At 44.6% G+C, this 14,675-nt stretch overlaps 1 protein-coding gene across 1 annotated transcript in view; it reads right to left on the bottom strand.

Moving 5' to 3' along the window:
• The window catches only part of MAML2 (mastermind like transcriptional coactivator 2), a 357,003-nt gene that overhangs the window by 111,888 nt on the left and 230,440 nt on the right, over positions 1-14,675 (bottom strand). Inside the window, exon 2 of the mRNA XM_059708082.1 lies at positions 72-1,595. Within this exon, the coding sequence (XP_059564065.1) occupies positions 72-1,595 (1,524 nt within the window). The remainder of the gene's footprint in view (positions 1-71; positions 1,596-14,675) is intronic.

Here is a 14,675-nt window from a genome sequence, read left to right as displayed (position 1 = left end):
GGTAATCAAAGCACAATGACCAAGACTGGTGGTCTCTGGGTACTCTGTGTTTGGAGTAGCAGAGCCCTTACCTGTCTGTGTTGCTGGGAGACTTGGTATCCCAGTCCTGCGACGGGCGGATTCTGCATTTTCTGGAGCAGGATCTTTTGCTGAAGTGGCAAGGGTGACCTTAGCAAGGGCTGGTTTGACAGAGGTTGGGTGGGCTGAGAGGGTGGCTGCTGTGCCTGCTGCTGCTGCTGCTGCTGTTGTTGCTGTTGCTGTTGTCGTTGCTGCTGCTGCTGCTGCTGCTGTTGTTGCTGAGCTGACATCGAGCTCTGCTGCTGCTGCTGCTGCTGCTGCTGCTGCTGCTGGGTGTAGTGTAGGAGAGTAGGTTTGTTCTGAGAAGGCAAAACAGAAGGCATCTGCTGGTTTGCTTGATCTGAGTTAAAATGGAACAAAGGCTTGGTGTTGCCAAGACGGGGCTCCATGGCCGTGTGCGAGCTGTTCATAAAACTTCGACTGAGATCCTGAGGCTTTTGCTGCATAAGCACATCCAGGTGCCCTCCCTGGGCTGAGGGGCTGGCCTTGTACATGTAGTTAGCCATGACTTTTGACTGGCTGCTGCCGCCGGCGACCCCAGGCATGGGGGAGCTCTGTGGGCTGAACGGCTGCTGACCGAAAGAAGGGCTAGGGATTTTCTCCTGCCCAAATGGACCTGGAGATGGCCCAGCGGAAGAGGGCAAGGCTGACCAGTTGGTAGGCTGGTGCTGCTGCTGCTGCTGCATCCGGGCATGCTGCTGACGGTTGGCAGCTATCTGTTTGAGCTGTTGGGCATGGGACACTTCCTGCCAGCTTGGCAAGGCCCGGCTTGCCCCCGAGGCTGTCGGAGGCTGAGCCTGGCTCTGAGGGACCGAAGGGATTGGGGAGGAAGTGGACAGGGCCGTGTTGGCCATGGAGAAGGCAGGGCCGGCTGAGGGGGGCCTCAGCTGAGGAGAGCCCGATGGGCCCTGGGTCAGGCCAGGTGAGTATTCACTTTTGATCACTGTCTTCTCCAGAGGGATGGAGGGCCTGGGAGTGCTCCTCTGGCTTTGCTGACCCAAGTCAATGTTAAATGGATCGTCCTGCTTTATGGTGGCGTTGATCATGTTCTCCAGCTCAAGGTCACTCATAGGAGGGACAGATATGTTGGTCAGTTCGTTGAACAGTTCCTGCAGTTCAGGATCCATCAACTGCTCTCCGGAGTCATCTCCGTACCTGTTAGAAAAAATGTTCTCCTGGGTCATCTGGCCATCCATGTGCTTACTGCAAGACAGAGTCTCTCCTGGCTCCTTCTTCACTTCTTTCAAGCCCATGTTAAACATGCCATTGCCAGGAGACTGTGTGTGGGGAGGCAGATTGTTAGTCTTCCTCAGGGGTGCTTGGCTCATGGGCAAGGTCCCTGACATAATCTGACTTTGTCCATTATTTCCTTGGAGGCCCCCTTGTCCTGCAGAGAGGTTCTCCCCGACGCGGATTCTTTTGATATCAAGGAACGAGTTGTCGACAAAGCCGTTGGGCCTCTTGCTGTTGGCAGGAGACAGGTTGACTATCTGTTTTCTTTTCAAGGAACCCTGGAGCTGAAAGACAAGAGGGGAAGTAAAATAAAATGAGATATGAATCCAGATGTGCTTCTTATCAAAAGCGACATAATATTTAAATGTTTCTTCCATTTACACACAGGATGGATTAAAAAGGAAGCACCAATGAAGCCGAGTCTGGAATATGAGGAAACTTGCAGTAGCACAAACGGAACAAAATAAAATATTTCTGGAGGAGCAGATCAATTAGTGGTCAGAGATCACTGCAGTTCCCTGATAGCAACATGGGCCAATGGATGAAGAATCCTGCATAGATCATCAGGAGTTATTGATAATATCTATAGTTCATCACCAAAGTGTCATTGCTTTTTGTTGTAGGTCAAAATATTCCACATGCATGTACACATAACCCCACATACCTGCAGGCGACTGGTGTGAACACAACTTTGACCAAGATGGGAAACACTGAAAAGTATAAAGCTGAGATACAATTTCTAGTTGTGTTTTTTTCCTTTCATTGCTATTATCCTCTAAGTAAGTATTCGAATTATTGTTGTGCCCAAGGAGATATGCTATCTGGCATTCATCTACTCTTCCTCTTATAATTCTGTGGCTTTGCAGTTGGGCCCATGCAACAACATTGTGTGGGTGAACAGAAACCATGATTTTCTCATTTATCAAATGAGACACTCTCAGCACGGATTTCCCTGGGAATTTGTTTCCTTAGTGTTTGCAACAACCGATTAGAGGTGTATTACTTTATAGATAAGTAAACCAAGGCTCAGAGAGGCTAAGTAACTTGCCCAGTGTCACCCAGCTAGGAAGTGTTAGACCAGGGCTTTAACTTAAGGTCTGTATAGTTCTAAAGCCTGTGTCATTTCCACTATATTATAATGCTGGAATTGGCATGTTAAGGGGTTAGGGCAGTGGTTCTCAACCTTCTGGCCCTGTAAATACAGTTCCTCATGTTGTGACCCAACCATAAAATTATTTTCGTTGCTACTTCATAACTGTAATGTTGCTACTGTTATGAATCGTAATGTAAATATCTGATATGCAGGATGGTCTTAGGCGACCCCTGTGAAAGGGTCGTTTGACCGCCAAAGGGTCGTGACCCACAGGTTGAGAACTGCTGGGTTAGGGTTTGCCCAGGAGAGCTGGCAGGGGGAAGTGAGCAGAGACATCCTGGATCTCTGCTAAAATGAGGAACCTGGGAATGGCCAGGATGCAGCACAGAGCCAAAGGTGAGCATGATGTTTCTTGTCATCAGTACCTGTTCCAGTAACTCTTTATCTGTGGCTTTTGCCCATTCACAGGTGGCATATAGTGATGGTAGATGCACCATGTTTTGCCTTTTACCATTGCTAACTGGTAATCAGAGAAAGGAACCCAACCCCAGTGGAGCCAATCAGCTCCTTCCCTGGTAATCCCAGGGCTCTCTTCGGGTGGCTGCACAAAACGTGGGAGCTGCTGTTCCATTAAGTCCACCTGGGCCATAGAGAAAGTAAGTCCATGGAAAGAGAGAACAATGAAGCATAGCGGAGAGACACAAGACTTGATAGCATTTGAGAGCCTGATTCAATCCCAGGTCAGCTCTGCAACTCTCCCTGTCGTCCTTGATATACTTTGTAATCTTTATAATAAATCCCCCCTTTTGCTTAAGCTTATTTGAGTTGGGCTTCTGTTATTTTCCATGAAGACTCTCAATGAAGTCCCATGTGACTTCACAGTCAGTGATGAGCAATGTGCAGCAAGAGGTAGGGTATAACTTGTACTGGGTGTGAAGCTCCCCTCTCCTTCTCTGCTGTCTCTGAGTGTTTCTGGACTCCTAATCTTGTCTACTCATGGATGTAGGCAGTGTCAGCACAGAACACTGTCAGCCATCACCACATTTAGCAGAAACTCCAGGTTGCCACTGTCTGTCCTCATGAGGTCAGAAAGAGCACAGACTAAAGAGGTTCGGCCATGCTCCCTCAAGAGTGGCCACACTGATTTATTTCAGTATAAGTTACATTTCAAAGGTTCTTTCACAACTAATAAAGGGATACATTCTTTTCCCCAGTTTTGGGTTAGCACCTTTGATTTATTTTCCACCGGCTTTGAAAAACCGGTTCTGCCAGATTCTCCCATGGCTGTGGCCACTCCCTGGGCAGTGCAGTGCATACTCTAGGAAGCAGTGTTAGCACTTTCTCAAGCCACCAGGATTGTAGAGACAGTGATAGAATTAGCAATGGTTGTATCAGCAGTGATAATAATAATAATAATAATAATAGCAGTCATTTATTAAGTGCTGTGTGTTAGGCATTGTGCAAAGCTCTCTGTAGGAGTAATCTCATTGGATTCTCACAACGCTAAGAGTCCTCACAACTCTATGAGATTGATACTACAGTGATTTGTTGCTTGACAACGGGGACACATTCTGAGAAATGTGTTGTTCGATGATGTCATCATTGTGCAAACATCATAGAGTGTAGTGACACAAACCTAGATGGCATAGTCTACTTCACATGTAGGCTACGCGGTTTAGCATATTGCATTCCTTTATAGCAGTGGTTCTCAACCTTCCTAATGCCGCGACCCTTTAATGCAGTTCCTCATGTTGTGGTGGCCCCCAATTTCATTGTTACAAATTAAACATAATGAAAGCATAGTGATTCATCACAAAAACAATATGTAATTATATATGTGTTTTCTGATGGCCTTTGGCGACCCCTGTGAAAGGGTCGTTCTACCCCCAAAGGGGTCGCGACCCACAGGTTGAGAACTGCTGCTTTAGAGCATCCTAGTGCACTGAATACTGTATGAGATTGCAACACAATTATAAGTATTTGTGTATATAAACATAGAAAAGGTACAATAAAAATACGTTATAAAAGATAAAGTGTGCAAAGGGGGAGGGTAAGGAGGTAGGCCGTGAAGGGAAGCACCATTAGAGGGAGGGAGAATATATCTCAGCAGGTGGGAGGAAGGGAGAGAGGGAAGGAAGGGAACAGGAGAGAAAGGGAGAGCAGAGATCAAGAGACCCAGAGAGAGAAAGCTTGAGATGAGAGATAATAAACGGGAGAAGGGGAGGAGAGAGAGAAAGAGGGAGGGAGGGAGAGAGAAAGGAACTGGACTGGAAGGGAAGAGAGCAGGCTCCTAGGCTCCTCTCACTCCCTCGCCAACTCCAGCCCGGGCAGTTGGCAGGTGCATGGCAGGTGGACAGTACGCTGAGCCTCCTTGTCTATTTAAACCTCCCAGAGCTGGCAAAAGTGTAGCGGAGTCCAGTCTTTACTTTCCACATTGAAAATTTTTTGTTTATAATTTACTAGAGGCCTGTTGCACAAAAAGATTTGTGCAATACACCTTCCCTCCCCCTGGCTGCTGGCACTGGTTTTCCTCTGGCACCCGGGACCCGGGCCTTCGCTCTGGCTGGAGCCGCCTTCCAGCCCACACTGCTCCTGCTGGAGCTGCCTTCCAGCACGCCAGCCCCCAGTCCTCCACGAGAGGGCCGGATGAGGGCGGGGTGGGTGCCCAATCACCTCGGTCCCACCCGCCAGCCACAGGTTGGGTTGCACATGGGACGCCCACTGCTCCAGGTCGCAGATAGCAGGCCTGGATGGTGGTGGGGCAGGCGGGATGGCGCTGTCCCGCCGTGCCTGCAGTATGCAAATTAGCCGCCATCTTTGTTGGCGGTTAATTTTCATATCACGCTGATTAGCCAATGGGAGGTGTAGCAAAGGTATGGTCAATTATCATGTTTGTCTATTATTAGATTAGATTATAATCATATGAGACCACCATCCCATCTTTGATCTGTTGTTTACCAAAACATCGCTCTGTAGCACATGCTTGTATTTCTTACCTACCCTCATTTTTATAGATGAGAAAACTGAGGTTTGGAGATTGAGTAACATTTCAAGGCCACACAAATAGTAAGCAATAAAGTCAAGAATCAAACCAAGGACTCCCAAGAAAGACCCTGTGCTGTGCAGTAAATGTTACCATAGGCCCTGACAGAGGTAACTGGTACCCACACTCATGTATTGAGGAGGACTGGGAGCCAGTCCTGACATGGCATTAAGTTGCTTTGCTATTCCAGGCAAGTTATTTTACTTCTGTGGGATGTAGTTCCCTTCTTTACAAATAGGATTACCTCTGAGAACACTTTCCCACCTGAACCCAAAAAGTAACAGGCACTGAGGGAGTGCCACCAGGTACAGCTGGATAAATGACTCAGATGGGGAACAGAAGTCCTCCTGAGTGATGCTGTGGAAGACAAATCATGAATAAAGGGGATTCCATTAGGACTCGCTTGAGTATGATGCTTTATCAAGAGAATTGTGGAGACAGTCTGTGTCCCGTTTTGGAGCAGCTTCTAATCAAAGTTGTGTCACCAAGGCCCACTGAATACTGAGTAGGCACCAGCTACTGGAACAAAACAATGTTAATGACTCCCAAAGTTCAACCTTTATCTTGAAGTATTTCTTTGCTGAACTAAATATTCATCATCAAATACATGGCTTTATCTTGGGAATTCCCATTCTAGGTTTTAATCAGAGTTCAGATTTCTTTTCTTTTTTTAAAAAATATATTTTTATTGATTTCATAAATGAAGGGAAAGAGAGAGATAGAAACATCAACGGTGAGAGAGAATCATTGATCGGCTGCCTCCTGCACACCCCGCACTGGGATTGAGCCCGCAACCTAGGCATGTGCCCTGACCAGGAATCAAACCGTGATCTCCTGGATCATAGGTTGATGCTCAACCACTGAGCCATGCTGGCTGGGCCACATTTGTTTTTCTATTGTTTACACTATTACATATGTCCCCATTCTTTCCTCAACTTTGCCTGCCTCCACCCAGTGCCTGCCTCCCCGCTTCCCTCTGGCCATCACCATACTATGTCTATGGGTTCAGATACATGGCTTTGAATTGCATTGAGTCATATAGAGTTCTCCACTTAGAGTTCTGTGATAAAAAGCTACTGTTCTAGCAGGAGTAGAGGACGAACACAGTTAGTCATTAATACCCTAGTGAGAAATAGTTTATGAGAAAATTCAATGCCGTCTTACCAGGCCAAGAGTGGTCCTAAGGGAATAAGACAATCAGGGGAATGGTGGGGAATGAAGACATGGGTTTGAATTGAGAAGGATGAGGCCCAGTACAGACCTTATGGGTGGCCTGGATGGAATGGAGGGAGGGGGAAGTATGAGGACAGTGTATATCCTGAGGGGCAGAGGAGTCAGTAACCAAGAATGCACTTAATAGCATTGAAAGGACAGAGGGAAGGACCAGGGCTGACCTCTCTCACCCGGGGCTTATCCATCAGGCGTGGACAGCACAGTGCCCAGGGCACACAGTAGTCTCAGGGGCCCACAAGAATATTTTAATTTATTTTAAAACAGAAGAAAAAAAGCTTTCAGGCTAAAGAAATGCTTTAATATGTAATAGTAATATACTTATCTTTCTGCCAACACAGTCGGAAAACATAAGTTTAAATTTGGTAAGGAAGAAGGGGCTCTTGAAAGCAAAATTGCCCAATGCTCACAAAAGGCTCCCATTTAATAACTACTGTGTACGGAGTGCTTATTTTAAGACAGGTACTCTGAAAATAAAGACTTGTGTAGAGTCTCATTTAATCTTTTCACAGCTCTCTGCACATCATTCTGATCCTCATTTTATAAGCGAAAAAATTGCAGCTCCTGACATTCCGATTACATGGCGAATGGAGGCAGGATGCCAACCCAGGTCTGCCTGGTTCCAGAGCTCTTGTTCTTAATCACTAACCACACTGCTCACTTTCCTTTCTGCCTTCAACTTGCCCGCACGTTGACACTATTCTGGACGCAGTGGATGCAGCCAAGACAAAGAGTAATAGAATGAAGACGTATCACATGTACAGGGCAAAGGGGAGGGCATCTGGGACTCATAGGGATGGATGGCAGGGAGAGAACAGTGACATCATTGGCTGGAGGTTGATGGTGAAAGCCCAGGACATCGCCCTCGAGGCTCCAATATAAGGAAGGGAAGAAACAAAGGGTCATGTGGCCAGTCAAAAAGATTTACCGAGCACCGAGAGAGAGCGCTCTGAGCCGGACCCTCTCAAGTCATCCCTGGCATGAGGGAACATAAGCAGAGGATTAAGCTGGAGGCAGGAGGCACAGGCTTCAAACGAACACAACACTTCCACATCACACGTTCCCATTACCTCGCTGGACGGAGAAGCATTTTTGTTTGGTGCCATACATCTGCACCCCCGAATTATGATGTTTAATTTGTGAGATTAGGTGTATAATATCACCCTTTCAGTAGCCATCCAAGGAAAGGGCTTCTTTGGGGAATGATTTCAACACGGCAAGTCTAGTCTGGTTTGCACACTACACAGGGATCACTGTACTTTCCTCGATGAGGTCCAGCAAACTTTCTTTTCCCTCTCGTCCTTGTTCTGATTCTTCTATTTGAACACCTTCGTGCTCTGTGAGGCCTGTGTGGTCTCTGCTGGGGCAAGGCGTGGGCCTGCTCAGGGCCCGGTCCAGACACAGTGGCCTACCTGCCCCAAGGGCTGGGGATGGAGGTGCCCGGACACTATGGACAAGGAAAATGCAGTCCACAGCGGAATCGAGGCTGGGGTCCCTCGGTAAACTCTCCTTTTGAAACAGCTGTGCTCTATTCTTCCAGAGGACTCGAAACATAAACTTCCTGGAGGGATTTAAAGATGCCTATTGCACAATCCTCTGGTTTCTGTCTCATCCCCTGCCCCCTATTCCTTTCCACAAAATAAATGCACCCTTTGTCTCCTATGCTGCCCTAGGAACAAGGACTATGCCACACAAAGGTAACAATTCGGTCCATAGGTCACATATTTTTCTGCCTTTCTCAACGATGCATACACACAAGAACCAAAGTGGCCTCAGGGGACCATCTTGGTCCCATCATCTATAAACTTTCCTCGTGGCCATTTAGAAATAGGGTTGGGAATAGATAACATTAGAAGGAGACCAAACCCTCAAATAATTTATGACTCTTGATCTGATTCTTGAAGTAAAAATGCTTGGGATCCTGGAACAGGAAGTTCCAGCTCATCACAGTACCTGCAGGCAAAAGGGTCCATCCTGGGCCCTCCTGCCCCCAAGCAAACCAGATGGGGTGGGAAGGCTTTTGCTGAAGATGCCAAACAGCTCCCACTTCTGATGTGGCCCTTGAGCTTGCTGCTTTGTTTTTCTGTCCTGCGTGGTACTGTTTTTGTCTCGATACAGGTTTGCCCAACTAGATTTTAAGCTCTTTGAGGGTGGACACTGCGTCCTGAACTTGACCTGGATTCCTTCCGGCACCTACCACAGTGCCAGGCATTTTCTAGGTGTTCAAACAGTAGTTTGTTGGTTGATCTCAGTACTTGGGAAGCTGGATCCTTCTAACTACTGAGCTTTAAAATAATGGTAAGGCTGTGGCTGGGAGGAATGTTTTCATAGTTAATTCATAAGTCACTTAATGGCTGCCCTAGAGATTTGCTTGAGTGATCATTTTTGTCTGAATCCTGAAGTCAGAGGAATGCAAAGCCCTGAGAACTGGAACCACAAGGAAAGTTCATCGTCATCCGTGAGAACCAGAAGTGAAGGGTGCAGGAAGCTATGTGTTGGACTCAAGGTGGTGTGCAGCCTCCGGATGAGATTTCAAACACGGGGTGCAACGCTGAGCCCCAGGCCGACCCCCTGCCCCACGCCCTGGAACTGACGAGACGAAGGCGACTTTCCTATATGATTTTTAGTGCCTCCCACTTTTATTCCTTCAAGAATAAGTGTGAGCCTTTTGTTTCGTTTCATTTTGTTTTTGGTGGAAGACATATTAGACCTACCTAGAAAATTTGTTCTGTAACTTTGTTCCATAAGCCTTGGGCTCTGAGGAAATGCGATTACTTTAACCAACAAAGTAGCTATTCTTTATGATAAACTAATACATTTTAATATCGATACATTTTTATCGGGAAGTAAGGCCACTGCAAATTCAGGATCTTTGTAGAGAAAACACATCAACATACTGTCCTTCTAAAGACACTAAATGCTAAAAGCTCCCATATTCAAGATTTCTTTAACCCCTCCCCCCTCCCCCCATCTTCAATGGCTGGCTTGTAGAGAGAAACTAAAAGAGCTGGAATTTTCCTCAGAAACACACTCATCAGGGAACCATTGCAACACTGCCTCAGAGAAGTAGACGCCTATTTTACCAAGGTAACTGGGAGGCTGTGGGCTCTTGAAGAGCATGGAGTTTAGCTGCTAATAAGCCTGAGATCTAAACACTGCTTTCCTCCTACTTCTTGGATAAGCTTGGGCCAGTCACTTAGCTCATCTCTGTGATGGGTTTTTCGCAGGGATTAGCCACCATCTATGGGAAGCACCAGCAGTGCTGCTTGCTCAGAGCAGCGCCCGTTACTGGCAGCTCTATTTTTTTTTTTTTTTTTAACAGGAGAGGCCAAAGTTGAACCTAATCAGGGTGACACTTCCCTCCACCATCCTGATTGTTATGTGCCAGCCATGATCTAGGCAAAGTCAAAACGAAGATAACAAAATGGGCTTTTCGTCATTTGTGAAATGGAATTTGTTTACTCATTCATTCTATATATATATATATATATATATATATATATATATATATATATATATATATATATAAATTCTTTATTGTTTAAAGTATTACATAAGTCTCCTTTTTCTCCCATTGACCTCTCCCTGGCTGCCTCCATCCCCCAGCACATGCCCTCACCACCCTCTCCGTCTGTGTCCATTGGTTATGCTCATATGCATGCATACAAGTCCTTTAGTCGCTCAACAGATATTTATTTAGCACCAAGTGTATGTTCTGGGAGACTACATATTCTCTGTCATAGGGTCGTTGTGAGGACTAAGTGGTTAAAGCACATAAAGAGCCTGGAAAATTGGTCTTAAAACACAGGTCTCAATAAATGTGAGAACTAATAAAAATAAACGAACTAAAAGGCACTGGCCAATCAGTCTGGAAACAAGCAGAAAGGACCAGCGCGACGGAATAGTTGCCCTGAACAAGGAGGCATGGGATCACAGCTGTAGCAGAGAGAGGACTCGTCTGAGAAAGATAGGAAAAGAAGGCTCCCTCGCAACACAGTGCCCCCAAATAGGCAAATAAACACGGTATTTTATGTCAGGTATACTGCTAGTGACAGTCTAAACAAAACTTGTTGTTTTAGATTAAATTATACTTGATTAGAATAAATGAAAAAGTTCAAAGTGGAATTATTTCCCCATATTGTTTACTCCCTTAAGCAAAGTCATTCCAGCTTCATTTAATAGCAACCAGTGTGATGACCCTGCACCTAGATCCTCAGTGATCCCAACAAGTCGCTGCAATTGTCTGAAGGCAGGGTCTGCAGGGGCCATCTTTCAGAGAAGGACCCTCGATGTTTAACAGAAAAATGAACAGAATCCTATGTAATAAAAGGTTAATATGCAAATTATCCCCTCCACCAGGAATTCAACTGGGAGTTTGACCAGGGTGCAGGGCCAGGGCCCCTCCCCCAGGCCAGCCCCGCCCCCAGCTGCCCCCTCCTATTTGGGGTGGGGCCAGCCAGCAAACCGCCCTCGGCCCCTCCCACCAACCGGCCCCACCCCTGAGCTAGAGCACATACCTTGGTTGCAGGCTTGACCCCCATGCAGGAGGCCATCAATCAATGTGTCTCTCTCATGTCAATGTTTCTCTGACTCTCTCCCTCCCTTCCACTTTCTCTCAAAATCAATGGAAAAATATCCTCTGGTGAGGATTAAAAAGCAACAACAATGAGAACATATTTTAGACGGGTGATCATGGAATATCTCTGCTGGATTCACAATCTGGGTGGGCCTGACCCACCCGTGCACGAATTTATGCACCGGGCCTCTAGTATTCTATAAAAGCCCGAAAAGCCCAGCTACTTTTTGCATAAAATACTTTAACCATGACTCACTTTTTGCCCAAAATATATCAAAGCAAATCCAAAATAAATGCTATATCTAAAATGTTGGCAATTCTCTTGAAATCTCTAAATGTCCTCCTCAGCAGAATGCACAAGGTATTAAGTTTCATTAATCAAGTGGCTTCTCTCTGCTGGAAGCTTTCATTCTAAGGGGCCCAGCTCAGGGTCCATCTCCTTGGTGAGACCCTCCCCTCCTATGTTCCCTCATATTCTTCCTTCCTGCTTGAATGATTTTAGCACTCTCTGTCCTATATTGTTTTGGGTCATTAAGGTCTGTGAATTTTTCACTTCAATATGATTCCTAGAAGTCAGTTGCAGAGAGATACCTTGTGCATCTCTAATCCCACAAGTCCAGTCCAGCACTAGCTGAGGGAAGCATTCGCTGACTGGCTGATGATTTGACTTACTGGGCGTCAGTAACATTAGATGAGTCAATTTATGGGGTGTCTATGGTTCTCTGAACCATACCCCCTTTGTAAACCACAGGGCTGATTCTTTACAGCTCTCTGTCTAATCTAGAGCTGTGGTCACGTGGCAGAGCTGAGCTGTACTGGAGAGGTAGGGAAATCATGGTTGTTCTAAGCGGTTGCTATTCTTTCCTTATGCTGGTGGGAATTGGACTCATTCCCAAACTTTGGCCAATTTGAATATCAGGAAAACCTAGATAGCAAAGAGAGTGGCCTAATTACATTCCAGGGTTGTCTATTAGTTATTTTGGGGATTGAACACAAGTACCAAAAAGCTCCCACCTCTTTGTAAAATAATATGAAACACAAGCCACCCATAATTCCATGTCAGCATTTCACCTTCATCTTTGGTGGCTTATCTGACTTAAGAACTGAAAGTCCCTATCTCTCAGATCACATACTTCATTCTTCTTCGGGCCCCCTCTGCTTTAAGCACAGGCGCTACCAAGTATCTTGCATTACATTCTGCAAATCTGACCCTACATTTTTCCTCTCCCCACCCCAATCTGTTCTTCACATAGCAACAAAAGGGATCTCTTTCTCACACCCACAGTCCAGCTATACTACAATTGAGCCTGGAATAACATGGTTTTGAACTATGTGGGTCCACTTATATGTGGATTTTTTTCAATTAATATATTTAAAAATTTTTGAGATTACCTTACCACTGTGAAGCAAGTGTATTGATTACATGAGGTGACCATAAAGCAATCATATTGATGGTCCTTTGTTATCAATGCATGAATCATTATACCTTTAAATATATATGAATTTCTTTTTCACATTATATTTATTTTTTATGTCTAGTGGTAGTAATATGTATGCTATGTACAGTGTTTTGTACCATATAAGACAATACTGATGTAGGTACTGAAAGAGGATTCATCTTGGAAACAGACAGCATCAACTTACAGTATACATAGAGTCCAGTACTGTAAATGTATGCTTTTCTTCCTATGATTTTCTTAACATTTTATTTTCTCTAGCTGACTTTATTGTAAGAATACAGTATATAATACCTTAACACACAAAATATGTGGTAATTGACTGTCTGTGTTATCCATAAGGCTTCTGGTCAACAATAAGCTATTAGTAGTTAGATTTTGGGGAAGTCAAACGTTTAACTCAGATTTTTGACTGCACAGGGGGCTGGTGCCCCAAACCCCTGAGCTGTTCAAGAGTCAACGGTACTTTTTTTTTTAATTCCCAAAATACAAAAGGTGATTTCATTTTATGTCTGCTGATATACTGTTCCCTCCAACTGACATACTCTCTGCCTCCCCTAACTCTGTTCACTTTGATCATACCTAGTTCCTTCTTTTCCTGTAAGGCTCACCTTTTGTGAATCCAGCAGAGATATTCCATGATCACCTATCTAAAATATGTCCTCATTGTTGTTGTTGTTTGTTGTTGTTGTTAATCCTTGCCAGAGGATGTTTTTCCATTGAATTTTAGAGATAGTGGAAGGGAGGGGAGAGAGTCAGAGAGAGAAACATCAATGTGACAGAGACACATTGATTGATTGCCTCCTGCACAGGGATCAAGCCTGCAACCAAGGTATGTGCCCTTGACCAGAATAGAATCTGCAACCCTCCAGGCCACAGGCCACTGCTCTATCCACTTAGCCAAACCAGCTAGGGCTCTTGTTGTTGTTTTTCCATCTTAACCTCTTGATTGTTTCCTTTATAGTACTTAGTACAATTTCCAAATATTTTCATAAATTTGCTCCCAATTGTTAAGTTGATCTCCATGTTATAAAATAAGCCCTAGAGAGGGAGGCTTGACCTGTATCTGTCTTGTTGACTACTATATCTCATCTTTAGTGTGACACAAACAAATATGAGATTTAAAAAAAAAAGTGTCTAGAAGGAAACACTTCAACATGCTGAAGTTACTTTGTAGTGTTGGGACAGTAAATAATCCTGCCGACCCCCCTACCACACACACACACTTTGCTCATATATTTATGTTTTCTAATTTTTCTATATAGAATATATATTATCCATGTAATAAAGATGAATGTGAACATGTTATTTAATATGTCTTCCCTTGATAACCACTCACATCTCTGGTAGAAGGCTTCTGATCAGGGGACATCCACTTCCCCAAGCCCCAGGAGACTGGATCAAGGCAGACATTTGACTAAAGCTGAGTCAATTACAGTGGAACCTCAGTGCTCAAAATTCATTTTGGAAGGCTGTTCGAGATGTGATTTGTTTGAAAACCAAATCATTTTTTCCCATTAGAAATAATGTACATTTAATTAATCTGTTCCAGACCCCCCAAATGATTCTGTTTTAACTTTTCTCAATTGTCTATGATTGTTGTTTCATGAGCACTTTCATACCCTTAGCAACATCAGTACTTCTGATGTCTTTATGTCTTAAAATTGTGCTAATCATTGATTTCGCCATGCCATACTAGTTAGCCTTATCAGACAAGTGAACAACTCTATCATTCTTTGAAAAATTTTTTAAGCTCTATCATTTTTCTCATAACTTTCCTTTTCACCTTGCTGCTATCGCTAACCTTCTTAGGACTCATGGGACTTACTTTTATGTATTTAATAATAATAAACAGCAACAAAAGCAAAAAAACAAACAAAAAAGAAAATTATTCACAGCACAATTTCCTGAGTGTTAACAACTTGAGGTTTAGTAGTAAACTGACTCGTACTTGCACATTCTCTT

The sequence above is a fragment of the Myotis daubentonii genome, chromosome 9 (assembly GCF_963259705.1).
Source record: "Myotis daubentonii chromosome 9, mMyoDau2.1, whole genome shotgun sequence".
Classification (NCBI taxonomy): domain Eukaryota; kingdom Metazoa; phylum Chordata; class Mammalia; order Chiroptera; family Vespertilionidae; genus Myotis; species Myotis daubentonii.
This window is presented reverse-complemented; position numbering and strand designations above follow the sequence as displayed.